A 14,428-nucleotide genomic window follows, 5' to 3' on the forward strand; every position below is an offset into this window, starting at 1 on the left:
TTTTTCTTATTTCTTTATTTGTTGTATTCATCTAAATTGTTGGAAATCTTTAATACCTTGACATGACATTCAGATGTTAGAGTTGGACCAGAAGTTGTCTCAGATCCAGCATATCTTGTCACAAGGTAAGTAACATTTTCTGGATAATTTGTTGGTATCAAATTATTTTTACATTAACCATTTGGTAATAAATTTCTAGGTCGGAGGGAATGAAAAATTCCTGAAAAATTGGTATCTTATTTATAGTAATATGCTGAATTTTTCATTTCCATTCTCTAACTTTAGTTTGCCTCTACCAAATGTTATAAAAATAAACAATGCTTATTACCTCGAAACAGATCAAGTTTGGATTTTTGGTGGTGTCACATTTATTGTTCTAGAGTTATGGCCCTTCTACCTTTTTTTGAAAAATTGCTGATATATTAGTTTCTGTTCTCTAACTTTAGTTTGCCTCTATCAAATGATATGAAACTTATGCACAATGTTGATTACCACAAAACACAGATCAAGAATGAGTTTTGGTGGAATCTCTTTTACCATTCTAGAGTAATGGTTCTTTACAAATGGAAAAGTTGCTGAATTTTTTTATTTCCATTCTCTAACTTAAGTTTGCATCAACTAAATGTTATGAACTTTATAAACAATTCTTATTACCATGAAACTCAGACCAAGTTCACATTTGGGTAGGGTCACCTTTACAGTTCTTGAGTTTAGTCCCTATCAAACATTATATGCAAGCAGGGCATCATCTGTGTCCTGTGAACACATTCCCCATTTATTATCCTTTAATTCATTCTCACATGGCTGTTTAATTCCTTTTCTATTACAGAAACATGGAAGATTTTATAACCTGGACAGACACCTCAGCAATCAGAAAACAAGTTTTAGAGTATAATGAAATGGTAAGATTTACTGCATTTCTATCATTTAAAATGCAACAAATGGGAAAGAGTAAACCAGACTCGTATTTGATCTAAAATATTGAATAACATTTAAAAAAAAAGTTTAATAAATGTTACTTTATTTTACTTAGTAAACAGGGTTTTGAATATTTTGGAAAAAGTTGTCTATAAAGTATAACAGCAATATTAAAATTATTGTGACATGTTATGCACAGTTTTACAATCAGCTGTGCTGAAAGTGCTGAAATTAATTACTGAATAAATGGCTCTATATTACAGTTGTTTTGCCATGTATCCTGAGTCCTCACTGGCTCAAAATCAGTTTCCCTTGAGGAAAAAGGGGACATTTATACAATGTGCATATTCCCAGTTATTTTGCCTATGCTAAGTTTCTTGATGGCAACGGGATAATTCTTGTTGATTTTATTATTAGTGGTTTACATTATACTATAGTAAAGTATAATAATCCCTTTTACTCCTCACTTACGCCTGTTAATAGTTCAACTATGCTCTTCTTTTGATGTCAACTACTTTAAATATTGAAAAAAATGTTAAACTACAGACAATCACCTTTACTAAACTTCCAATTCTAATTTTTATTTTTTCCTGGTCATTTTGTAATTGATTTATCTCACTTTAACCACAGATATAATCAATGATCAATTAATTTTAACTATTTTGGGCTATGAATAAAATATTGAGGTTCTACGGCATTGCAAAAATAAATCCTCACTTATATGCTGCTTGTCCCTGAATCACAATAATAAGTGTAGCAATAATCTTTCCATTTACAGTAACTGGTTAAATAATTATAATTCTTACTATCCATTAAAATACCATGGTTGTTAAAAGTTCTAATATATCTCTATTATCGAGAATTAAAATTTCCTACACCTCAAATAACACTGATACTGTTACCCAGGTTATTTTTGTGGATACTTTTGTCAAGCATCTAGCATTTTTCAACAGATTTTTATGTGTTTCTGGTTATTTTTTTCTTTGAATATCTCCAAAATAAAATGGTTTAAGAAACTAATTTGTAGGCACTGGCATAATCACCTTACACTGAAATTAATTGTAGACTTTACACATTAATTTGTCTGATGTTGTTTTTAGCAATTATTTTATAATTTTCTAGAGGTCACAACACCATTATTCCAAATTTGATACAGTTTAGATTTAAATTATTATACCACACATATACATGTTTTATAATATCAATCTTTAAATTTGTAGAGAGATGACTTTGATCTGATGAGTTGATGGAATCATGTACCATACATAATAACATTGTGAAGGGAACTGAAATCATGCTGGATATGATACATACAAAATGAACCCTGTAATAAAGTACGAGCTACTAAACAGTGCCGGGCACAATTATAAGTCTCGGAGAACAATGGAAAAATAAAAAAAATTACTCTATACCAGTCTTCTTTGAAATTATTATTATTTGCCAGTTTCTTATGTGTCTTTGAACCATGATGTTTGTCACCTGTCTCCTCCAAATAAAATATGCAGAAACGGTGGATTTCATGGTTTGGTGTTAAAACACCAAATATAACTTAAATCATTATTAAAATACGGAGGTACAACATCCTGCCCGGCCCCTTTGGAAAATCTTTCACAGTTGAGTTCGGTTAAATTCTGATAAGCCATTGAAACAAGTTGCAGACGAACAATCTGATACCAGTAATAATGAATTACCAGTAGTTCATATTAGGTTTGAGCAACCATCATTTACCCAAAATCTTCATGTCTGTAGAATCTGCAAGTCAATACCGTCTTTTTAAATAAGAAGTGGTATATAGTTATCAAAGGTACCAGGATTATAATTTAGTACGCCAGACGCGCATTTCGTCTTCATAAGACTCATCAGTGACGCTCATGTCAATATTTATAAAGCCAAAAAAAGGTACAAAGTTGAAGAGCATTAAGGATTCAAAATTCCAAAAAGTTGTGCCAAATACGGCTATGGTAATCTACCGTATGCCTGGGACTGGGATAAGACAATCCTTAGTTTTTTTCGAAAAATTCAAAGTTTTGTAAACAGGAAATTTATAAAAATTACCACATTATTGATATTCATGTCAACACCGAAATGTTGACTATTGGACTGGTGATACCCTTGGGGGACGAAACGTCCACCAGCAGTGGCATCGACCCAGTGGTGTAAATAGTTATCAAAGGTACCAGGATTATAATTTAGTACGCCAGACGCGCTTTTCGTCTACATAAGACTCATCAATGACGCTCATATCAAAATATTTATAAAGCCAAACATAATTGAGAATGAGACATGAGGTATAAGTGAACAGCTTGTTGTTTTCTCTTAGTTTAGGATTACAATCAGAACTTAATTTTTTGGTATGGGAACCATTTGGCAATCTTTTGGGAAGTATGTGACAGTGAAGCTATTTTCTTGCAGTTGAGGCTAAAAATTTAAAAGTTTTAACACGAATGACTAAAGTAATCCGTAGGCATATGTCAATAGTAAATATCTGCATGAAGTCAGACAGCTCAACAGAAGTTGCAGGCAGAATTAGCTTTTATGCCCCACATAGTGGAGGCGGCATTAAATTTTACCCTTGTCTGTCCGTACATCCCATTTCAATTCATTCTCTTACTTTAGTTTACCTCAACCAAATGTTATGAAACTTATACACAATGATTATTACCACAAAACTCAGATCTATAGTACAAATTTTGATGGTGTCGCTTTTGCTGTATTAGAGTATACCTCTTTACACATTCCCCATTTATTTTAAAAATAATTACCATTCCCCAACAGGATTGCTCAAAGATATTTTCAATGTTTAAGAATTAAGTTGTCCAACTGTATTATGCCTCCATGATTGATATAGATAAATAAGGATATATTTGGACCAAGGATTTCTAATTATTCCTCAAAGGTTGGAGCACATGGTCTTTTTGTGGCACTGTCCAATCACTGATGGCTACACACCTGGTTAAATACCAAAAGGATATTCAATTTCATAAGTCAAAAACAAACTGACACGGGCAAAAAATGAAGAAAAAAATATATACCGTACAAAACACAACATAGAAAACCAAAGACCGAGTAACACAAGCCCCACCAAAATCTGAGGTGATCAAAAGAGCTCTGGAAGAGTAACCAAATCCTGCTTCCAAAGAGGTCTTGTTTGCTAATTTAAGGTGTTCAGTGGTCACATTCCTAGGAAAAGAGGATGCAATTGTGGTTACAACATATCTGTTGTCATCTATGAAACAGATATCTTATAAACATCCAACTAACTTGTGATGGCATATGTAATATTAGTCACTAATAGTCACTAATATTTCCAAAGGGAGGATTTCAATTTAAATAAGATGAGTGCCAATGAGACAACACTCAATCCAAGTCACAATGAATAAAAAGTTAACAATTACTGTGGATTCATCTAATTTTCGTGGTTTAAGGAAAACTTACATATTCGATATTTAATTTCATGGTTTCGAAAAAGTCTGCATATATTCCCTTAGGAAATTTGTAAATTGTTAAACTTTTAAATTCGTGGCCCCCCTGTACCCACGAAATCCACGAAAATTGGTATCCAACGAATATTAATGAATCCACAGTATAAGTCAAAATTACAACCTTCAAACACGGAGCCTTGGACACCAAGCAGCAAGCTAAAAAGGGCCCCAAAATGACTAATGTAAGGGAGCTACCATTTGATTTTTATGGGGGGGCTAGGATGAAATTTGAAAAAAATAGGCAGGACAGGAGTTTTGAGTAAAAAAAAAAGGCAGGATGAGACACTTACAAAAAAAAAAGTCAGGACGACAATTTAGGTAAAAAAAAGTCAGGATAAACTTTAAAAAAAAAGGCAGGACCGAACAGAGTGAAAAATAAAAAGGCAGGACAGAGATTACAGCTAAAAAAAAATGCAGGACAAAATTTTTCATCCTAGCCCCCCCATAAAAATCAAATGGTAGCTCCCTAAAACAGGAAAACCAACGGTAATTAATTAACAATATATAGAAAAGAAATATTCGTTTGACCATCTAGGTCAAATTTTCGAAACTTTCCGTTACCTGATGCAGACGATTACCGATTACACCCCTCAATTTGAGAAGAGGGGGGGGGCAAGGGGGGTCCCAATAACAGCAAAACAGCAAATTGATTTTGCTCATAACAGATAACAAGGAATTAAAATGGACAAAAACAGATAACAGTAAATGAAATATTAAAATTATTCAGTCATTGACAAATCAGTATGTCTTATTACGGATATAATCCTTTGTAATGCATTCCATTTTTTATGACTGTTTTTAGTATTAATTTATGTATCTAGAATGTGTTTAAATTACTACTCAATATATTATAATATTTTTTATACGCTCGTTTACGGAACGTATTATGGTATACTGTTGTCCGTCTGTTGTCAACATGTCGGACATTAACTCAAAAAACTCTTTAACCATATGCATTAAACTTTGGGAAATTGTTTATATCTATTGACGTGAGCTCCCTTTTTTTTTTTTTTTTTTTTTTTATATATAAATTTTCGATTTTAAGTTTCTGGGTAATGGGTTTTTGTCGAGCCTTCGACTTTAGTCGAAAAAGCGAGACTAAGCGATCCTACATTCCGTCGTCGTCGGCGTCGTCGGCGGCGTCAACAAATATTCACTCTGTGGTTAAAGTTTTTGAAATTTTAATAACTTTCTTAAACTATACTGGATTTCTACCAAACTTTGACAGAAGCTTGTTTATGATCATAAGGTAGTATCCAAAAGTAAATTTTGTAAAAATAAAATTCCATTTTTTCCGTATTTTACTATAAATGGACTTAGTTTTTTCTGCGAGGAAACAAAACATTCACTCTGTAGTTAAAGTTTTTAGAATTTTAATAACTTTCTCAAACTATCCTGGGTTTGTACTAAACTTGCACAGAAGCTTGTTTATGATCATAAGATAATATCTAGAAGTAAATTTTGAAAAAATAAAATTCCATTTTTTCCATATTTTACTTATAAATGGACTTAGTTTTTTCTGCGGAGAAACATTACATTCACTCTGTGGTTAAAGTTTTTAGAACTTTCTTAAACTATCCTGGGTTTGTACCAAATTTGGACAGAAGCTTGTTTATGATCATAAGATAGTATCCAGAAGTAAATTTTGTAAATAAATAAATCCATTTTTTCCATATTTTACTTTTAAATGGACTTAGTTTTTCTCCAGGGAACCATTACATTCACTCTGTGGTTAAAGTTTTAAAAATTTTAATAACTTTCTTAAACTATCCTGGGTTTGTACCAAACTTGGACAGAAGCTTATTTATGATCATAATATTGTATCCAGAAGTAAAGTTTGTAAAAAGATTACTCAGTTTTTTCTGTAATTTACTTTTAAATGGACTTAGATTTTCTTGCAATCATAAAATAGTACATGTAACAAGAGGAATATTTTTATTGATTTTTTCCCTCATTGTTGTTGAGTCTGCAATTTACAGCAAAAATAGGCGAGACACTGGGTTCCGCGGAACCCTTACAAATTTTTATTCAATAAAGTTGGTGGTTTTTTTTTCAATTTTCTGATAATATCTCAAAAATGCTTTCACAAAGCAAGGAATTTTGGTGAATTGTTTATATCTATTAACATGAGGTAATTTTCAATTTTTATAAATTTTAGATTTTACGTTTCCGAGTGAACGGGTTTTATTAATTAAAAAGGGGTGATTTTCCAGTTTTCAGACATTAACACAAAAATGTTTTCAGCAGTTCTCATGAAACGTTGGTGTATTGTTTATATATATTGACTGAAGCTCCCTTTGTTGCTAATCAAAAAAGTGACCTAAAAGAGTTTGAATATTCTGACTTTTTCTAAATGACCATTTAATGAGATGTGTGAATTTTTCTTAATAAAACTATGAGGCAAAGTGGTATATAGGGTAGAAAAATCAAAAGCACCAATTATAAGCATGCAATTTATCAAGTACTTTTTGACACTCTAAAAGCAATTTATTCCACTATTTTCAAAGGCCTTATTTGAACAATTTTTTATCAGCTGAGGTACCATATTATATAAAAGGTTAAGTGGTTGTTAGGACCTAGTCCTTAATTGAGATCCTTGTCAGATATTCCTGGCCATATGTTTTCCTTTTTGTCATATTAAGAATTGTTTTAATTTAATATGTTCGTACGGAAAACAAGGAACATTATTCTCATACAAAAAATTAAGATAATTCTAAATACACATTCATAAAAAAAAAGGAATTTATTACAAAGGATAATCATAAGATATACTTGAATTGTCCTGGACCACACTTCTGTGATGGGTATATGTTAATTGAATCCTTCTCTGAATACGGGACAAACATATCAGTAGTGGTAGACCCCAATGGCCAATGATCTTCAATTTATACCGAATATTGACTGTCAAAAATCAAAGCGCTGTAAGCGCTGAAGGCAGTTAACCAAAAACCAAGGCAACCGTAATTATGAAAACTGTGGCAATGTTGCCTCAACATTAAACAATCATATATAGTACATTCATGTTTATCTAATGATTTATTTATTAAGGCAAATAGTTTATATGTTATCAAGGTTTCAAAAGCAATGCATATATCAATGTATATTTTTTATGGTGAGTCTGCAGTGGTACAAGTTCCCAATGATTGCATTTTATTCTACTTGGTAGTTAACCTTGGTTTAATTTGACTGCTAGAAGTTCAATTTGACTTAGTATGAACATGTAATAGTATGAATGGACTGGTTTCCCTGGAAAGAAAACTGAGTTTGTGTTCCATAGTACAAAAGTTATGAGACACGAATCAGACAAATGTTCACTACAACAGGGATTAAAGGTGAGGTCTGACTGACTTGCCCATAGTAAATGTAAATGATTTGTTATTTTAACCCATACATATGAATATATATAATTTAGGGGTGGGGATCTCAACGGTTTTCAAGTTCTCAAACAGGTAGGGGTAGGCAGAGGATTTAGGGGGCAGGGGGCCTGGACCCCCTTTTGGGGAAAAAAATTGGTAAGTGGGCCCCACTTATGAAAATTTCTGGATCCGCCACTTGGGGTAGGGTGACCCTAGGGACTTCCCCATCATTTCATTTTATTTGTTATATTGTCCCATACATGACCATTTCCAAGTTCTCAACAGGAGGGTGAACAGTGACCTCAGGGACTCCCCTATCTTTCATCTGATTTGTTATATTGTCCCATACATGAATATATATGGTTTAGGGATGGGGATCTCGACCATTTTTAAATTCTAAAACAGGAGGGGTGGGGTGACCCATAGCGACTCTTCCTAGATTTCATTTGATTTTTCATATTGTCACAAACATGAATATATATGGTTAAGGGGTGTGGATCTCGACCGTTTCCAAGTTCTCAAATAGGAGGGGTGGGGTAACTCCAGGGACTCCCCCTATATTTCATTTTTCAGACGGGGGAGGGTTGCGGGCTTGCACCCCGCTTAAATTTGCAAAGCATGGGTTGTTCTCAGCTTAATAAAGAATGTTCCGATAACTTTTACCTCTTTTTTTAGCCTCGCTCTGCTCGGCGAAAATTTAAGTTTGCGCCCTTCTTAACCTAAAATCCTGGATCTGCCCCTCATATGGTTTAGGGTTGGGGAGCTCGACCGTTTCCAAGTTATCAAACAGGAGGGGGTAGAGTGTCCCAAAGAATGCCACCTATATATCATATGATGTACTTACATTAAGGTATATAAGATATAGTTGCATTATTTGTGAAAATAAAGAATGAAACTTTCAGCTACTTTAATTGACCCTTCAAAATTGCCCTGAGAAAAAACAAATAACCCCTCGAAATTGCAGTAATATGTTTACACTTTAAAAGCATCTCACATGCATTATCATCATTTATCATTTATAAAGAAAATTTAGACTGTGACCATGAACATGTATATTGTTAGATATATACTGTTCCCAGCTGTCACGTTGTATTGGATTTTTAAATTAAAATTTGTCAAAAAGTAATTTTGAGTTTCTGAATAAAATATTTTTCTGCTTGTTCTTCCTTTTGGTTTACAATACTAGTGTTTATATTCATTTACCATGCATAGATGTATTTTTTCACCTGCTTGGATTTATTTTGTAAATGATCGCCAAACCCGGAATTACCCTTATCCACTTCCGGAATCGAAACCGATTTAGTAAAATTTTGTCTTCACGGCCGCCATTGTTATGTGTTTACAATGTTGTTTTTGTCAATCAGATACGATTTTACTCGAATTTATACAATATTTGTCGGCGATTTTCTGTATAAAGCTAGCGGTTGAACAAAATGAACATCCCCGTCATGAATAATAATGATAAAAATAGGTTTTTAGCTCGTTTAATTGGAGACTTTGATGGTGAAAAGGTTTACAAAGTAATTTCTTATTTTCTTTCAAATGTAAGGTGACTACGTCGGGCGTAGCTAGAAACCAACTATCCTAGTGGAAATTCCGCTGGCAAAAGTGGAAGGTCGCGGACCTCGGACCACCGCTAATTTGCACACCTGCCTCCAAATTGAAAAGCTACGAAAATTTCTTTTTCTAATTTGAAATTGCCGCCAACAGCATGAACAGTTGAACTTATTATATAATAGACTACTGACGTAGTTGTACTACGTATTGATGACAAACCATATTCCTACGACTTTTGTCATTTGGGAAATCTAAACTGCTTGTCTTAAGAGATTTTCGGCGATTAAATATTTCATACAATTGTTCTTTGACATCTTAGCTAAAAGCACAAGTCATAATGAACTACACAAGGATTCTTAATAAGCACTACTTCCTATGTGTAACTTTAAAACTTTTGGATAAATCGACGATCATTTAAGGTTTTTCTGGTCATTTTTTTTGTAATCCAGAATAAAAAGTATTAAAAAAGTGTTCAATTAGTTATATATAACATAGTAGCAAGCTAGATAATAACAATGGCAAGTATTTCATGATTTATTGGGTAGAACACAAATCTAGGGTGCTCGCATAATGCAGCTTAACTGCATAAAAATGCTAACATTCCAATTTTCAATAACAGTTAACAGCAAATACATTATCACAATAACAGATAACAAAAAAATTAAAAGCCCAATAACAGCTAACAAAGAATAAGACAATAACAGCTAACAGCAAATATATTTTCAAAATAACAGATAACAAAGAATTAAATTGCCCCATAACAGCATAACAGTTAAACCCCTTGCCCCCCCCCCCCCCCCTACAAAAAACACAAAAACAAAAAAACAATAAACAAAATATTTTTAAAACATCAGCACGCATATTGTAAGAACCCAATTACTTCGGATGTGGATCAGAAAGCAGTTCATATATACTCTCCTGTTGAAATATATGATAAAGCGTATAAAACATGGCAAAATCCGTATCACATGCCGTATCACCCTCGACCAATATCATCCCTCGGGATGATACGGCATATGATACGGATTTTGCCATGTATTATTCTCTATTTAATCATTAATTTTACCAAAGGAGTGTTTATATTAAAAATATGCTTTAAATAATGATGGGAAGGTTTTAAATATCAGTAGCAATAGGGTTTTTCTCTCCAATTCTGTAAACATTTCCGAACATTTCCTTTGACTGATGCAGACGCTCAATTCGAGAATCGACTTAGCTCTCCATCAAGTAGCAATAGGTTTTCTCTCCAGTTCTGTAAACCATCAGTGTATTTATATGTAATCGTAAATTCTACCTAAGGGATATATTTATATTAAAAATTTGCTTTAAATAATGATTGGAAGGTTTTAAATATTAGTAGCAATAGGTTTTCTCTCCAGTTCTGTAAACATTTTCGAAATTTTCCTTTGACCGATGCAGACGCTTCGCACACATAATTTACAACCCTCAACTCGAGAATCGACTTAGCTTACCAATCCCCGAAACCCCCTTCCCTCAAAGATGCCACTAGGTGGACACGATTCTGGAATCGAAGCCTGGAAATGAGTGGAAGTTAGGCTGGAGGGAATTGAGACTTGGGCGGAAACCAGTTGGTGAGGAAAGTAAACTAGAGGCCCTCAAGAGCCTGTGTCGCACACCTGACTCTACTTGGAATTTTGAAATGATATAAAAAAGATAAAATTCATAACAGATACTTAAATAATGGTTGAGGCCAACTTTGCTTTACTATTGCATTCCATTCTGTGGTTCTCTAAAAGAAGACATTTGTATGTATTTCTCATAGGGTCCTATGTTAAATTAAGTCCCCCGCTGACGGCCATGTTGGATGATGGATTGGCTACAAAGTAATAACACTTGGTGAGCACCCCATAAGGAACATTCATGGCATTATTGTTTTCATTCCATTCCGTGGTTCTCTAAAAGAAGACATTTGTATGTATTTCCCATGGGTCCTATGTTAAACTAAGTCACCCACTGGCGGCCATCTTGGATGATGGATCGATTACAAAGTAACAACACTTGGCCAGCACCTCATAAGGAACATTCATGCTATGTTTGGTTTCATTCCATTCAAAGGTTCTCTAGAAGAAGTTCAAAATGTAAAAAGTTAACGACGACGACGGACGACGGACACCAAGTGATGAGAAAAGCTTACTTGGCCCTTCGGGCCAGGTGAGCTAAAAAGGATAATTCATGCTTCACCAAAACAAATAAAAGGGGAGAGGCCAGTGGGAATTATTCCATTTTCACCCTTCATTACAGGGGTCAGTGTATTAAGTCACTTTATTAATTAAAGAATTCAGCGGTCAGTGTAATTAAGTCACTTTATTAATTAAAGAATTCAGCGGTCAGTGTAATTAAGTCACTTTATTAATTAAAGAATTCAGCGGTCAGTGTAATTAAGTCACTTTATTAATTAAAGAATTCTTTATTTTAGGTTTTCTGCAATTACTTTATCCCGGCCAGATTAACAGTTTCATAGAAAGTAGTACTTTTTAACTCTCAAACAAACATCAGACAAACTCAAAAAAATAATGATTGAAGATTTCAGCTTTTAGACAGGACGAAATTATGGTATACCGTTGTCTGACCGTCTGTCTGTCGTCAACATGTCGTACACTAACTACAACCTGTGATTAAGACAGGACTACACCATTGTGAAGAAAAATCAATTTATATTTACGACATAACAAGTTTTAGTGGGGTTGACTGCCGAGAAATCGGCATATAACGGAATTTCGACACCGGATCATAGGTGCTTGAGGACAGGATCCTGTTATAAATATATATCACTTATTTGTTCCATATATATATTAATATACCAGTTTTACTCTAAATATGCATGTTTACCAGGGGCGTAGCTAGGTATTCATTCAACTGTAGTCACAAATAGGCAGGGGTCTGTGGGCCGCTCAAGGTCCCCATCAGGTCCAGGGCAGAGCCCCCCGACGGAAAACAGATTTCAGCGTTTTGGCTGCAAAAATTTATGCACAAAAATATTAAATTTTCTGGTTATTTAATCATGATAATTATAATATACATGATGAAAAGTTTGAAGAATTAAGAATAATTTACCATAGCATCTGAATGGCATCTGAATGGTGAATTAAATAACGCAGTACAATTAGAAAATCAAATATTAAAAAAAAATTATTTACAATATGTACTGCCCAGCATAGATCCGCGTATCCCTTGAATTAAGCAGTACACCCTGTTTGGTATTTTCAAATCTATTCCGTTATGATCGATATATACGTTTAACTTAATTGATAGTACATATTGACGATCATTCATTAAAAAGATAGGCACGTGTACGTAAACACTGATATTGCTATATAATAACACTATCCTTTTGGCTAGAAAGACATCAACCATCAATCTTTTGATTCTTAAACCTTCACCCTAGCCACACAAACGCATACACACATAGTCGATGCCTAATGCAAAAGTTCTGTTCTGTTCATACTAACGTAACAAAATTCAAGAAATTCGTATTTCTTTATATCCCGCTCTACTGTAAAATCCCTACCTGCTTAGGAATTTGAATAATTATGGTCATTAAACGTAGATCTGAGAGTAGTCAAAACTACTGCATGGAAGCTATTTGAAAGATTGATTTTTAAACATCCAGTGTAAAATATTTACGCAAGTTTAGAACAAAAAGATTTGAAAATGCCATGCATTGGAAAATGATGAATTATTTGATAGGAGCAGAAACTTTGTCTTTCAGTAGACCAACTATGAACTCCTCAAAGAGTGGCATTCTCTCTACAACTAGGCATAATATTAAATTTCCCCATTCTGATCAGACGTGACTACGTATTTATACATCCTGCACAACCAAACGGACGACCAACATTGGCAAGTCGGGTGAAGACAAAGTGGAAAGCTAGTTGAAAACTAATAACAACTAATTAAAAGTTCATGTGTCTAAGTTGAGGTTCATTCAAGTTTTTGTTGATAGAATTGAAATGATCTGAACCAAAGTTCTAGTTTATAGTTTCTATATAAGGTACACACATAAAAAACATTCAATTCTGTCCAATATTCCATTCACTAAGGACGAGAGACTAGTGTAGACGTTGTGACAACTTCACTGGAGTTCATGTACATATAACGTTGTTTATTATTTTTTTTAATGAAAAAAAAATATTTGTGAAAAAATTATGTGTAGGCACGTGCCTAAAGTGCCTAACGGCAGCTACGCCCCTGTTTACTATCAACGTAAAAATAGTCTATGGTTACGTTATATATTAACAATGACTTAAGAGTTGTCACAGTTAGCACCCTTTATTTCATCTCATTTAATATTTTTTGTGCATACAAAATGTAAGAATTTTTTTTAGCTAACTGAACTTAAAAACGGTAAAGAATATTAAAAAAAAAGTGATATGCAAATGAAAACAAAAAAGTTAGTTCTTCATACAGGTATGTATTGCAAATTGTAAAATGTTAAAAGACCGGTGAAGTATGACATAATCATTGCAATAAAAAACATAGATTTCTTTTAAATAGTGTAGTACTCTAATCTAATGAAGGTTAACTGAAGGGATTATCAAGAGAAAAAAAATGAAGGGACGAGTACCAACCTTTCCCAGACAATGGTAACGGTGGAATCCATCCAGTCCTCACCGACGGACTGTGGTGTCCACAGCCCTGATGGAGGAGAACTCTGTACTGCCATAGTCATTTTGAATCTCTGTCATATGTAGAGTGGGAAACAGTCGTATACAGAGCATAAAGAGGAGTTGGATAATATGTATGGGAGTAACGGATAAGTTTAGGGTAGGGGAAAAGATGGGGAGTATCTGGTGGTAGGGTTAGCTAGGGTTATGGGATATGAGTTACGTAGATACGTGGAGGTATAGTTAGGGGTAAGCATATTTATGTGTAGGTATGCGAAGAGTTGAGAGGGTTAAGAATATGATGGGGATGTTGGTTAACGGTGAAGGGTGAAGTAGGTTAAGGTCGAGTGGTGGTAAGGGCAGTGCTAATAGTGAGAGGGTGAGAGATAGGTGAGAGAGTGAGAGAGTGAGAGATAGGTGAGTGAGTGAGAATGTGAAAGAGTGAGAAATAGGAGAGAGAGAGTGAGAGAGAGAGTGTGAGAGTGTGAGA

At 33.9% G+C, this 14,428-nt stretch overlaps 1 protein-coding gene across 1 annotated transcript in view; it reads left to right on the forward strand.

Moving 5' to 3' along the window:
* Window positions 1-2,320, forward strand: part of LOC139512700 (U3 small nucleolar ribonucleoprotein protein IMP3-like) — a 49,890-nt gene extending 47,570 nt beyond the window's left edge. Inside the window, exons 5-7 of the mRNA XM_071300560.1 lie at window positions 74-125; window positions 830-902; window positions 2,139-2,320. Coding sequence (XP_071156661.1) covers window positions 74-125; window positions 830-902; window positions 2,139-2,165 — 152 coding nt within the window. The 3' untranslated portion in view covers window positions 2,166-2,320. The remainder of the gene's footprint in view (window positions 1-73; window positions 126-829; window positions 903-2,138) is intronic.
* Window positions 2,321-14,428: the final 12,108 nt, after the last annotated feature.

The sequence above is a fragment of the Mytilus edulis genome, chromosome 2 (assembly GCF_963676685.1).
Source record: "Mytilus edulis chromosome 2, xbMytEdul2.2, whole genome shotgun sequence".
NCBI lineage: Eukaryota > Metazoa > Mollusca > Bivalvia > Mytilida > Mytilidae > Mytilus > Mytilus edulis.